Source organism: Corythoichthys intestinalis, chromosome 21 (genome assembly GCF_030265065.1).
Source record: "Corythoichthys intestinalis isolate RoL2023-P3 chromosome 21, ASM3026506v1, whole genome shotgun sequence".
In the NCBI taxonomy this organism is placed as follows: domain Eukaryota; kingdom Metazoa; phylum Chordata; class Actinopteri; order Syngnathiformes; family Syngnathidae; genus Corythoichthys; species Corythoichthys intestinalis.
This window is the reverse complement of record NC_080415.1, coordinates 23486662-23500170: the sequence shown is the minus strand read 5'-3', so window position 1 is coordinate 23500170 and position 13509 is coordinate 23486662. Positions and strand designations below refer to the sequence as shown.

The 13509-nt window shown below is 42.7% G+C and overlaps 1 protein-coding gene across 2 annotated transcripts in view; it reads left to right on the top strand.

The window, feature by feature from the left end:
* heatr1 (HEAT repeat containing 1) overlaps positions 1-10739 on the top strand; it is a 31962-nt gene extending 21223 nt beyond the window's left edge. For both annotated transcript variants that reach the window (XM_057826329.1, XM_057826328.1), the window contains exons 33-45: positions 468-532; positions 611-734; positions 806-946; positions 1025-1323; positions 1385-1535; positions 4993-5175; positions 5286-5420; positions 5480-5584; positions 5679-5841; positions 5922-6076; positions 9955-10113; positions 10189-10297; positions 10368-10739. In XM_057826329.1, coding sequence (XP_057682312.1) covers positions 468-532; positions 611-734; positions 806-946; positions 1025-1323; positions 1385-1535; positions 4993-5175; positions 5286-5420; positions 5480-5584; positions 5679-5841; positions 5922-6076; positions 9955-10113; positions 10189-10297; positions 10368-10456 — 1878 coding nt within the window. In that variant the 3' untranslated portion in view covers positions 10457-10739. The remainder of the gene's footprint in view (positions 1-467; positions 533-610; positions 735-805; positions 947-1024; positions 1324-1384; positions 1536-4992; positions 5176-5285; positions 5421-5479; positions 5585-5678; positions 5842-5921; positions 6077-9954; positions 10114-10188; positions 10298-10367) is intronic.
* The last annotated feature ends 2770 nt before the right edge of the window (positions 10740-13509 follow it).

Genomic DNA, 13509 nt, shown 5'->3' with positions numbered 1-13509 from the left:
ATGGCAGACATTACAACTGCTCTGAGGGAACCCTAAATATTAAGTGATCATTGTGATTTTTTTCTCACAGTACTTTGGCAAGAAGTGGAATGCATTGAGAGGGTGTGCGAGATTAGTTTCCTGGATTTACTTTTTTGGGACACCCTATGCTACATGCAGGCTAACTACATAAATGTTACACATTGTGAACATGTAACAGAAACTATTGCGCATTATTGTCTAGTAAGAAGAAAACTGGCATTCGTCTTGTTATAGTCTCCCAAAACCTGTTTTTAGCTCGTTGTCGTTTCGTCATTGTCATGGAAACAGTGTTCATTGATTAAAATTTTCGTTATCGTTGACGAAAACACCACTAGTAGCTAACAAAATGTGATGTCCACGTAGATAGATGCCTGGTCTTTTTATTAAATGGTCACTTGCACAGGGTTAATTTGTCAACATTTTTACGCTTTTCTTTTTTCTTGCAGGTGGCGGACACGCAGGATGTTATTGATGACGTCCAGGCTGAGTCTCTCCAGCGGTTGCAACAGCAGTGAGTTTGATTCTCATCAAATTAGCCCACAATTTTGAAATGCTACCCTTAAAAAATACAAAATATAATTTTGTCCAGGTTGCTGGAGGACAACCTACATTACATCCAGTGCGTCGCCCGCTGCGTGGAGGAGAACGCCGACAAGCCCATCGCCAAGTTTTGGAGAGTTCTCCTGAATAAATCCTACGATGTGTTGGATAAGGTTGGATTTTTCTATCACTCATTGAGGGTCAGTGACAGTGAATGATGAAGTTTGTTCCGTTTTTCACCAAGGTGAACGCATTGTTGCCCACGGACACTTTCATCACTGTGATGAGGGGGTTGATGGGAAATCAGCTTCCGTCAGTGAGAAGGAAAGCCATGGAGCTGCTCAACAACAAGCTGCAGCACAAGACGCAGTGGGCGGAGCAACAGGTATCCAATTGGAGAAAGTATTCTACTTGGAAAATAACAGTAAAATATTACTAAAATCCAAATGTTTCCATCTTGTAGATCAGGGTACTTTTAGAGCTCATTGTGGACCTCCTCGCCATCGTGGGTCCACCGCAAGGAGAGAATGCGGAGGAAGCGTCGGAGCAGGCAGTCAACAGGCAGACGGCACTTTACAGCCTCAAGCTGCTTTGCCGCCTGTTTGGCGCGACCCACCGGGAGGAATTTTTGCCTGTCCTGCTGCGCGCTGTGGAGATCGTAATGTCGCCAAACGAGGAGAAGAATGTGACGGCTAGCTCTTTGCTTTGTGTGGCTGAAGTCGTCGGCGCTCTTAAAGCTCTCGCCATCCCACAGCTGCCCAGGTTTGTAGCTAACGTGATTTGAAAAGGTGCCGAGCTGGCATTAACGTTGGTTTTCCCGCAGGTTGATGCCAGCCGTGCTGCAGGTGCTAACTGACAGGAAGGATCTGCTGACCAACGAGATTTACTTGCTGAGCGCCGTCACCGCCCTGCAGCGAATCGCAGAGACACTAGCGCACTTCATTAGTCCTTACCTGCAAGACACCACCTTACAGGTGTGTTGTCACTGTCTCACTATCCACTTACGAACAGGTGTCAAATTTGAGAGCCAGGGGCCAGATCTGGAACACCACGTGATTTTGTGCGTCCCACTGAAGTAAATCACGTGCGTTGACTTAATGCTTTTCGCTAAAATAAAATGTAAACATTTCTATAGTACTCAATGAAATGTCTAGGATTTCCTAGAATGGAAAATAACTATCATTGTTTTCCGTTTAGAAAAAAAAAAGGAAAAATTTTTAAATTAAAACAATTAGGTGAGAATATCTACTGATAATTGTTTTTTAATGTATATTTACAGATTCCTCCTTGATCTTATTAAAAAATTCTAATAAGTAAAAACATAAATAAGAGTAGTTTAAAAAATGTATAATGCATGATAATGAAATTTACCCCCTTTTTAATTAGGTTTTTTTGAGTAAATACAAAAAAATATTAAAATAAATATGAGAATATTTGCTACTAAGATGCTCAAAATGGACAATTTTAGGTAAACAATGTCTCTGAGTGATCACTGTCATTGTTGTCGATTCGCTTGACAATTGATTAGCTGTCAATTCGATTAGTCTCTGGAGTAGGGATGCAGCTTTTAGTCTATCAATTAGTTAGTCCGAATAATCGAGCAATCGGATTAGGGACATTTGATGAATTGCAGAATACATTTTATGAGATGTAAGAAAAAAAGGCTTGTGAAGATTGCGCTTTCAAAAGAGCATTAAATGCGAATACAAAATAAAATTCCCAAGTGTTTTTTTCAAACTGCAGAATTGCTCTTTTTAATTTCACAAGAGCAATAAGTAAAATACCTGAGCTCGGTCTCAAACAGTATAAAAAGTATATGAATGAGGATCGAAGTACGACAAATGAACAATTGACTAACATTAGCCGTTTTCACATATGCCTAAACACTGTTAAAATCCTGGGATTTAAACAGGCAGCCCTTGTATGTGAAGGCAATTTCCCGGGTCGACTGACACAGAGATAACGCGGACATTTCACGGGTCGTCTCCGGGACGTAAGGTGTATGTGAAAGCAAGCGTTAAATTCCCGGGTCACAGCACGATGGCTGATGACGTAAATATCATGGCGGGCCGATCGTCACTTCCTCTTTCTTCACAGTAAGACGAAAAGTGGTAAACAAACATCGCAATTATCGACTTAAGCTGGAAATAGCTACATTAAACTGAAAACAACGAAATTAAATTGCTACTGGATCCTAGGGCTGAGGAAGAGATTCCATCGTCCATCTTTGGAAATGTGTGGTTTATTTTGTTGCCGATGTTGGCGTCCGCAACTGGGGAAACAAGGTTGTACCTCAAGGCGGAAAACAACGGAGGGATGCGTTCAAGGTTTTATTAAATACAAATAAAAATACACGCGATTGCGGAAAAGGGGGAAAAACACAATGGGTCCGTGACAGTAGGTCGACTGGGATCAATAATACCACAACTTAAGCTGTAGGCAGAGAGCCGATAAGGCAACAAAACAAATACTCTTGAATACCAGCACAACATAGGGGATTTCAAAACAAGGGCAGCAGAGGTGTCTAATGGCACCCAGCAAGTTAATATCTCGGCACCCTTCTCTTGGATCGCCTGGGCTTAAATACAGTCTTGATGAGCTTGAATTGGCTGCAGTTACGACGTCAGGAATGCTCCCTCTCTGTAATAAAACATGATTTGACCGACATTGTGACAGCCAATGCAGACTAAAAATGACGTAATTTCGGGGTTATAAGATCGCGCCAGCAGCCCTTCCCGCACAGAGAAGTCTGTGAAAGTGTCCAACCAGCGTCATTCCCGGGATCTCTACATGCTTGAAAGCAATGACGTGAGTAAATCCTGCGTCACCTTAGACAGGAATTTACTGGGATGTGTTTGTGAAAGGGGCTTTACATGGCAAAAGTCCACCCGCTTAACTCATTCACTCTCAGCCATTTTCACCAGTGCAACCCCCTTCGCTCCTTGCCGTTTTAGTGGATTTTAACTGATTTTGCAACACCACAGAAAATTCTGTTCTATTGCTTTATAAACATGGAACCCACCAAAAGAAAGATTACTCTCTTCTTTAGCAGAAAAAGTTAGTTCATATCTTTTTCCATTCTTTAGAAATCACCATTAGAAAATCTTTGTTTTGAGAAATTTTCCAATTTCTGATGAAAAAACGGAGAAATTGAGCTTTTTGTAAAAGCATACATTTCAAACATAACTTTGACTTTAACACAGCTATTTTTTGCTTTTTGTGACATGCCAAACATCTGAATGTTTTCCTTCTACAAAATAACATAAACAACAAGACAAATATAGCTTTTGATAGCAAACTAACAATTTATTTGCACATGGCTGGACTGTTGGGCTGTCTCTGCGGACAGGGTGGGCTTTTCCCTCATCACGGCCTGTAGTGTCTCATCAAGATGGATTTTTTTGAGTCAAGTGGTGACCACTGCCTCATGGCGGAGTTCGCCTGGGGAACTAGTGTGGGGTTAGGGTTCCTGGGGGGGAACTGGTTTGGCCGTGCGCTTGTCCAGGTGAGTCGCGGGACTCTGGAGGGTGCAGGTGACATGAGCAGCCGAGCGCGGCGGCGCGGGCTCTGCTTGGCTAGCAGCACAGAGTTAATAGCTGCGTCCACTGCACTGGTGGTCCCGGTCATTCTGCTCGGTCGTCCAGCGCCTGCCGTCCCGGACGTCTTGCTCGGACTTCCCGCGCCTGGTGTCCTGGTTGTCTATTCGGTCGTCTTCCACCGGCGCCCCGGCCATGCGGCCCGGCCGTTCGTTCCGTTCTATCGGGTTGCGGATCTTCAGATCAGGATTTTCAGCATTGTGCTTTGGAGCAAAGTTGCGTCAGAACCTAGAGATGTCTCTTGTGGAAAAAAAAAACAAAACGTAAAAATGCGTTCTTGGGACACTGAAACAATTCAAAATAAAACGTATTTATATGTTTTTGGGAGCAAATGAGTTAAAATGCTTATAAAATGTTAACTTTTTTTTCATTTAACAATGCTCTTTAAAACATTGTTCAAACACATCTTCCCTCAAAGAACAGCTAAATATACCTATAAACTAAATTACAAATGCATAAACAATCATATTAGGTCAAACAAAAACTTACAACTTTATGTTGGTCTTAACAGGGAGGAGGGAGCAGCTGGATCCAGGCATTAGATGAGTTATGCCATAATCACTGTTGCCTTTAGAGGGCAGTGTATCCACCCAAATCAATAAAACTAAATGCAAACAATTTCAACACAAACTAGTACGGCCCCACTCTAATTAAACAAATTCTCAAAGCAGCAAAATTTGATTCAACGCTTTTTTTCTAATCGAATTACTCGAGTTAATCGAATAATCGTTGCAGCACTACTCTGCCGACCCGAAGGCTCTCCGAATCTGCCCCGCAACATAGATGAGTTTGACAGCCCTGCATTACACCGGTTAACTTTCTAAATCATTTCTAGGTGTGTCGGCTGACACGACTCCTGCAGGATTCTCCGACATCTTCTTCGTCGTCGTCTTCTGCCACCAGTCAGCTGTCAGTGCGTCTGACCTCCCTCAGGAGCTCCCTGGCCATTAAATTGCCGCCCAGGGTCCTACTGCCTGTCATTACTGGTTGCTACAGTGTCTTAGTGGCAGACAAACAGGTGAGGGACTTGGAGGGAGAGCACGGTTTTGGTCGTTTTGGTCCAATTTGCCTCATCCAATGTGGTGGTGGAATATGTACACATTGGTGAGAAGAGTTTTTCCCATTCAGGACCAGCTGGAGGCGCTAATGAGCATCCTCAAAGAGCACCTGGGCAATATGGAGCGAGAGCAGCTTAGTTTCCACCAATCAGAGCTGACAGACTTCTTCCTCACCGCTTTGGACTTTCGAGCCCAATTCTGCCAGGTGGGTTTGGTCATCCGGCATCCATTCGTTGGGCATGCTGACATTTTTTACGGGCGCAGGGCAACCTGTCAAGGACGGCGCAGATCGAGGGCGGGGCTATCGACTGTCTGCTGGTTATGGTCATGAAACTCTCCGAAGTCACGTTCAGGCCGCTCTTCTTCAAGGTAAACGTTTATTTTTATTTTATTTTTTTTTACTCCGTTCCCGGTCATCATCATTGGACTAAGATCAGCGACGTCGCCGTTTGAATTTCCACAGCTGGTCGACTGGAGTAAATCGGGCAAGAAAGATCGTCTGCTGACTTTCTTCCGAATGTGCGACCGCATCGCCGAGCGACTCAAAGGTCTCTTTGTGCTGTTCGCGGGAAACCTGGTCAAGCCGTTTGCGGACCTCCTTCAGCAGATCAACGTCGCAAAGACCGGTAAAGCTTGAACAACCAAAAAATAAGAGCATTTAATCAGTTTTTCACAAAACTCATCAAGGTTGTTTGGCGTCTCTCAGCCGAGCCGTTATTCGACTCCAAGCGCGGCGTGGAGAAGAGTGACCTTCTGCTTGGCTTCGTTCTGGACTGCCTGCACAAGATCTTCTTGTACGACACACAGCGCTTCCTCAGCAAAGAGCGAGCTGATGCCCTTATGGCGCCGCTTGTTGACCAGGTGAGAGCTGCCGTGCTTTGAATTTACATTAGTTTGTTGCTAGTAGACCAGGGTTATACGCGGGGTCTTAAAAAGTCTAGAAAAGTCTGAAATCCAATCATTCTAAATTAAGGCCTTAAAATGCCTTAAAATTCTCTTAAAATCTCATAAAAGGTCTTAAATACGACCATGAAAGATCTTAAAAATCTATTGACTTTTTTATTTAGTACATGCATAAACTCCAGTCTCTGTTTTAAATGTTATGATTTTTGGGGACAATGTGACACCAAATCATAACACCAAATTAACCACCATTGCTTCAAGAAGCTTCAATTTGGCCATCACTGTTCTCTTGTGGGAGACAGTCAACCTCTACTGCCACCTGCTGTCAACATTATTGTCGTCCAACATGCTTCCTAGCATGCATTGCAGTTCTACAGATGTAGATAACAAATCAAAATTCATGATCTGTGCTAATTATTTTTTCAGTTACTGTTCTAGTTGTTTCATTAATTGCTAGTTATGGAATTTGGTAACACTATATTTGACAGAGTCACCATAAGACTGTCATGATACTATCATAATTATGACATGACACTGCCATGAGCATTAATGAATGCTTATGACAGATGTCACTTTGTGTCATCCGGCAAATTATCTCCCTTTTGAATGGATGTAAAAGATTCGAGCTGGACATAAATGGAGTTAGTAATATAATTTGCCGGATGACACTTAATGACATCTGTCATAAGCGTTCATTGATGCCCATGATAATGTCATGTCATAATTATGACAGTCGCATAGCAGTCTTATGCTGTCAAATAAAGTGTTATCTATTAACTCGTGCTGTCAAATTTATCGCGGTAAGGGGCGGCAATTTTTTTTTTTTTTATTATTAATCACATTAAAATATTTGACGCAATTAACGCATGCACGGAATTGCCCGTTCATGCGTTGCCACAAACAGTTTACAATGATGCCGTTTTAGCACATTGAGAGCGAAAGGGCAGAGAAATGCGAGTGGACACAGGCGTTCATTGGACCGCACCTTTTATTGACCTAAGCTTTGCCAACTCTTTAACAACAAATATAAGTATTGTGGCGAAAGACGTGGGGAAGAATGACAGGAGAGGATCTTTTTCGTAACACGCTTAATTGAACACAACGCAGAACATACTGTATACTATTTGCAGCCACCACTGACAGTCATGGTTGCCCAACCTCCTATCATGCATTTGGGAGGAACAGTTAAGTCGCTACAGAGTCATTTAGTGAAAGCACAACATTAATCATATTCCAAGTGAAAGCACAACATTAATCATATTCCTATCTCTCACAGGAGATTATCTTTTTCTTAACACGCTTAATTAAACACAACCCAGAACATACTGTGTACCATTTGCAGCCACCACTGACAGTCATGGTTACCCAACTTCCCATCATGCATTTGGGCGGAACAGTTAAGTCGCTACAGTATCGTTTAGTGAAAGCACAACAAAAATAATATTCCTATTGCTCAAAAAAATAATGTTCACAAAAAGAAAAACGCTCAATGCAAAGAGAACTGGCATTCCCAATCAAAATAGCTATGCAAAATACACATAAAACCTACTCAGACTTTGCCTTGGCTAGATCTCTAATTAATTTAAAACTCGCCATTGACACCTTGTGGTGTATTTCAATCACTACGTAGTTAAAGACACTGTGGAAGAACGGCAGGGAGGCCATGTGACGTCCCGCTCGGCGACGTCAACAATGGCGAGTTATTAGTTTAGCTTTTGATTGAAAATTTTACAAATTTTGTTGAAACAAAAACAATAAGAGGGGTTTTAATATAGAATTACTATGACTTGTACTCAAATTTATCTTTTAAGAACTTCATGTCTTTCTATCTGTGGATCCCTTTAACAGAAAGAATGTTAATAATGTTAATGCCATCTTGTGGATTTGTTATAATAAACAAATACAGTACTTATGTACAGTATGTTGAATGTCTATATCAGTCTTGTGCATCTTTCCATTCCAACAATAATTTACAGAAAAATATGGCATATTTTATAGATGGTTTGAGAGATGGTTTAAATTGTGATTAATTAATATTAATTAATTTTTAAGCTGTGATTAACTCGATTAAAAAAAAATTAATCGTTTGACAGCCCTAATCTTTATGTATTTAGTCTTAAAAAAGCTTTGCAAGTTTTTCTTGATTTGGGTAAAACAATTATCTTTTATTTAGGGCTGTCAAAATTATCGCGTTAACGGGCGGTAATTAATTTTTTTAATTAATCACATTAAAATATTTGACGCAATTAACGCACGTGCCCCGCTCAAACATTAAAATGACAGCACAGTGAAATGTGTACTTGTTGTGTTTTTCGGAGTTTTGTCGCCCTCTGCTGGCGCTTGGGTGCGACTGATTTTATAGGCTTCAGTACCCATGAGCATTGTGTAAGTAATTATTGGCATCAACAATGGCGGGCTACTAGTAAAGATCGGCGTCCCGATCGATCGGGTCCGATCACGTCATTTTCAAAGTATCGGAATCGGCAAAAAAATATCGGACATGCCTTTTTTTATTAAATGAATATATTTTATTTAAATCGCTCTCTAATTGTATTTAACGTTACAGACAAAATGTCTTCACTCATCCAGAGTAGTTTTGGCATAAAGTAGGGCTATCAAATTTATTGCGTTAACGGCGGTAATTAATTTTAATTATTCACGTTAAGTAATTAACACGTGCGCTGCACGATCCACTCACGCATTGTCGCGTTCAATCTATAAGGACGCCGTTTGACCTATGTATAGAGCTAAAAGGCAGCGTATAATGAGTAGAGAGAATTTTGACAGCCTTTGGAGCCTATTTTTATATGGCTAAAGCCTTACAATCTCTCTCTCAGCAATTAAAAATATCGTGAGAAGCAATGTGGGGAAGAAAGGTAGTAGTTGATCATTTTCTTAACACCCTATGTTTTTTCCCAACGCAGAGAAGATATATCAATTGGTGCCTCTACGCACAGTCATGGTTGCACTTCCCATCATGCATTTGGGCAGAACAGTTAAATGGGTACAGTATTATTTACTGAAAGCTCAACAAATACACTAGATGGCAATATTTAGTCACAATATTCAAAGTCACATTTATCCTTTAAGAATTACAAGTCTTTCTATCCATGGATCCCTCTCACAGAAAGAATGTTAATAACGTAAATGCCATCTTGAAGATTTATTGTCATAATAAACAAATACAGTACTTATGTACTGTATGTTGAACGTATATATTCGTCCGAGTTTTATTCATTTTTTTCTTAATGCTTTGCCAAAATGTATATGATCGGGAAAAATTATCGGGAATGATTGAAATTGAATCGGGAGCACAAAAAAAAAAAAGCAATCGAATCGAGAAATATCGGGATCGGCAGATACTCAAACTAAAACGATCGGGATCGGATCAGGAGCAAAAAAACATGATCGGAACAACCCTAGCTACTAGTTTATTTTTTGATTGAAAATTTTACAAATTTTATTAAAACGAGAACATTAAGAGGGGTTTTAATATAAAATTTCTATAACTTGTACTAACATTTATCTTTTAAGAACAAGTCTTTCTATCCATGGATCGCTTTAACAGAATGTTAATAATGGAAATGCCATCTTGTTGATTTGTTATAATAAACAAATACAGTACTTATGTACCTTGTCTTGTCTCATCTTTCCATTCCAACAGTAATAGGCATATTTTATAGATGGTTTGAATTGCGATTAATTACAATTAATTAATTTTTAAGCTGTAATTAACTCGATTAAAAATTTCAATCGTTTGACACCCCTACTTTTATTTAATGAATTTTAGAAGGTGAATATTTTAAAAAATAGCTTGTATCGCTTATGTGTTTCAGCTTGAGAACACGCTCGGTGGGAACGAGGCATACCAGCAGAGGGTGACCAAGCACCTCCTCCCTTGTTTGGCTCAATTTGCAGTGGCGCTGGCTGATGACACGCAGTGGAAGAGCCTCAATTATCAAGTCCTGCTCAAAAGCAGACACGCCGACGCCAAGGTGACGACTGTTTTTTTGAGCGATGGGCATATTTGCCAGCCATAACGGGAAGTTGAACTCCTTCTCCTTCCTCAGGTGCGCTTCTCCTCGCTCCTGATGCTGACTGAGTTGGCGGGCAAGCTGAAGGAAAATTACATGGTGCTGCTGCCAGAAACCGTGCCCTTTTTGGCTGAACTCATGGAGGGTCAGTAATGCAATCTGAAACTAAACTTTTGATGGGAAGGAGACATGACCCATTTTTTTTTGTATGCCAGATGAGTGTGAGGAGGTGGAGAAGCAAGTTCAGAAGGCAGTTCAAGAGATGGAGAACATCTTGGGAGAATCGCTACAGAGTTACTTCTAGCTTCAAACATTGTTTGGACTTAAATCAGTATAAAGTGCCTTTGTTGTTATCACCATAAAAATATTGTCGAATACGGCACTGTAAAAAGAACATTTTCAGATCTTGAAGTTTTATTTGAATTTATTTTCATTTTGATGGAAAACTTGATCAGTAACTTGATGCAAAATCAAGTTATTGCCAAACTCAACATTTTAAGTAAACTGAAGTCAAGGAAGTATAACTCAGCAATTTAAAGGGGAAGATATTTAATGCACCACACACCAAGGTTGTGGGATGGTTGGGACCTGTTGGGGGGGGGGGGGGGGGGCCTCACGGCTGCCTCTTCACCACAGGCCCCGCCATCCCTGCACCTTTTTTAAATGCACCACACACATCATACTCCACAGGAGAGCTCCGGCAAAGGGCGGTGGGACGGGCGGCTGGACAGAAACTCCATGCTGCGGTCCAACTGCCCCAAGCCAAGCTCTCCTATTTTAATGCATACATTGCACTACCCTCCCCTCACACCCCCATCACGGTGCTGGGTGATGGCTGCCAGTCGGGAACCTGGCAGCCACAGTAATAGGGTGGTAGGTGGGTCCCACACTTTTTCTATATGGCGTGGCTCCTGGGGTGTGGCCTCCCCTCTGCCTCGGCTGCCGGCCGCGGGAGTGGGTTGGGAGGTCGGGTCTCCGATCTTGCATCGCCCCGTGGCAGTTCCTGGGCGTTCTCCTGCCTCCGCCTTCCCCTCTCTTCTCTGGCTGGGCATCCGCCCTGCGCTCCGTCGCGGGTCGCTGGCTGGGCGCCGGTGTATCAGCAGGGTGTCGCCTGCACCGGCGGGGGACCCTGCCTTGCCTGGGGCTTGGTGGGCCGCTGGGGGTCCCGTGGCGTGCCGTGCCGGTTGGGGGGCTGTGGCTCGTGGCCCGGGTGGGCGGGCGGGGGTGGGTGTAGGCGTGGGGTTGGTGATGCGTCCCCTCCTGCCATCCCTGAAGGCCGGTTGATATGCGCGCGGGTGGCCCGGGGGACCACCCTGGGTCCCGGGGGGGGGGACGGTGGCTCCTTTGCTGGGCGGCGGGAGGAGGGATGGGCTGTGCATGGCCCCCCCACCGCCCCGCCCGCCCTCCCTCCCTGGGCTGGCTGGGTGGGGGCCGTGGACCTGGGTTGGCGCCCGCGCGGTTTCTCCGCCCGTCTGCATGGCTGTCGCGCGCCCGGTGGGGCTTGCGTGCTGCTGGATGTGGTAGGGCATGCTCGGGTTGGGGGTTCCGGTGCCGGGATTGGCGATGCGGCGGCGTAGGGTTGGTCGCCAACGGGCTTACACTCATAAGAGATTCACACGATTACTGGGTTCTAGATCACAGAACTGATTTTTGTACACTCTACCCCTTTCAATCACTTAGCTTATAGTCTTATAGACACCCCCACCCCCATTCTCCTCTTTCACTGGCCAATTGGCCCCCACATGGTGTAAACCGGAAATACATCTCGCTGACGATAGCACCAGCATATTAGTAACTAGTTTAGATGTTCAATGTATTTCTTGTTGTTTGTGTATGTGTTTCTTTTCTTTCTTCTCTTGTATTTTTCTTCTGTCCCCCCATAATCCCTTCCTGTTTGCTGCTTTGTCATAATAAAAAGGTATTTTGAATGATCACAATGGGAGTATGTCAGACTCTCCATGTGAAACATTAAAACTGTTCAGAATCCAGGCACTTAGACTTCCATTCTCTGTGTCAAACAGCTGAACAGGACAGGTTTAAAGAAAAAATAAATAAATAAAGGGGAACATCAGAATTTTTCTTTTAACCTTAGGCTTACTCTTCAAGTTAGTGGGGGTTTTATTAGTCGGTGGAGTTGATTTCAACAAATTAGGCTAAGCTAGCGCAAATCAATGGTGCCTGCTTAGCAGGCCAATAAAAAACGATATTAACAGATCTAACATAATCAAATAAATTCAAAATGCAGATCATTGTTCAAAATACCAATGCGGCCAAAACAATGTCACACCAAACTGCCGTAATTCATTTAATTCTGCAGGACTATTTTTTCCAAATGCGCAATGCAACCACAATAGACTGGAGTGCTTTGGCCACTCGTGCACGGTCTGCTGAGCAGTTTCTTTCGTTCCTCCAAAAATAAAATTTGCGGTGAAAAAATTGTGATATCACTCCGCCCTGCTTGCCTAAAAAGCCTGTTCCCTGCAGAGGTGCTGGATTACAAATGTTGCTGTTCGTACTACAATTATCGACATACAATGGTAATTTTTACTAACTTTATCCTAAAACATAGCCAACACTATTGATTGCATAGGTCATTGGTGATTCTCATGTGTGCATATGTTGTTTTTTTATTGGTATGCCAAGCAGGCACCATTGACTCGCGCTAGTTTAGCCACTCCGGAGCCCTGAAACTAACAAATAACTAGCAAACTGCACTGAATTTGTTGAAATTCACTCAGACTAACTCGAAGATTAAGCCTTTTGTCAAAATTTTTTTGAACTTCCGCTTTGAGTAAAATGGATTTGTTAATCCAAGCAGGATTCCAACCTGGGTAAGGGTTAGGTTGTTTTGAAGTTCTACTTACTCAGAAATTACAGTTTAGCCACAAAGTTTAATATTTCACGTTATCACACTCATTTTATTCAGTTAACTCTTGATGAGTTATTAATGCTCAAAAGAACAAGTTACTGCAGAAAACCAGGAAATTAAGGCCAATTTATTGGAAAGTTTTGTTTTTTTTAACAGTATGTCAGCATGCTTAGTAATGACTTTCTGCTTGTGATTCATCAGTGGCAGGGGTTGCTAGTGGACAATAATTCGCAGGCCGGTCAAGACGATTGTCCGGTGTGTGTGTGTGTGTGTGGGTTGGGGGAAGTGGACATTTTACCATCTGGCAGAGGAATTTTAACACTTAAACACAATATTACAGCCCTGCGCATCCTTCTACTTTTTTTTACCCTCCCCTTGCCCAACCATGCCCACTTTATGCCTGAAAACCGGGCCCTTTAAAGGCCTGGGTGCAGTTGCACCCCAGCATCCCCCACTAAGTTCCTAAGTTGCTACCACTTTTTTATAAA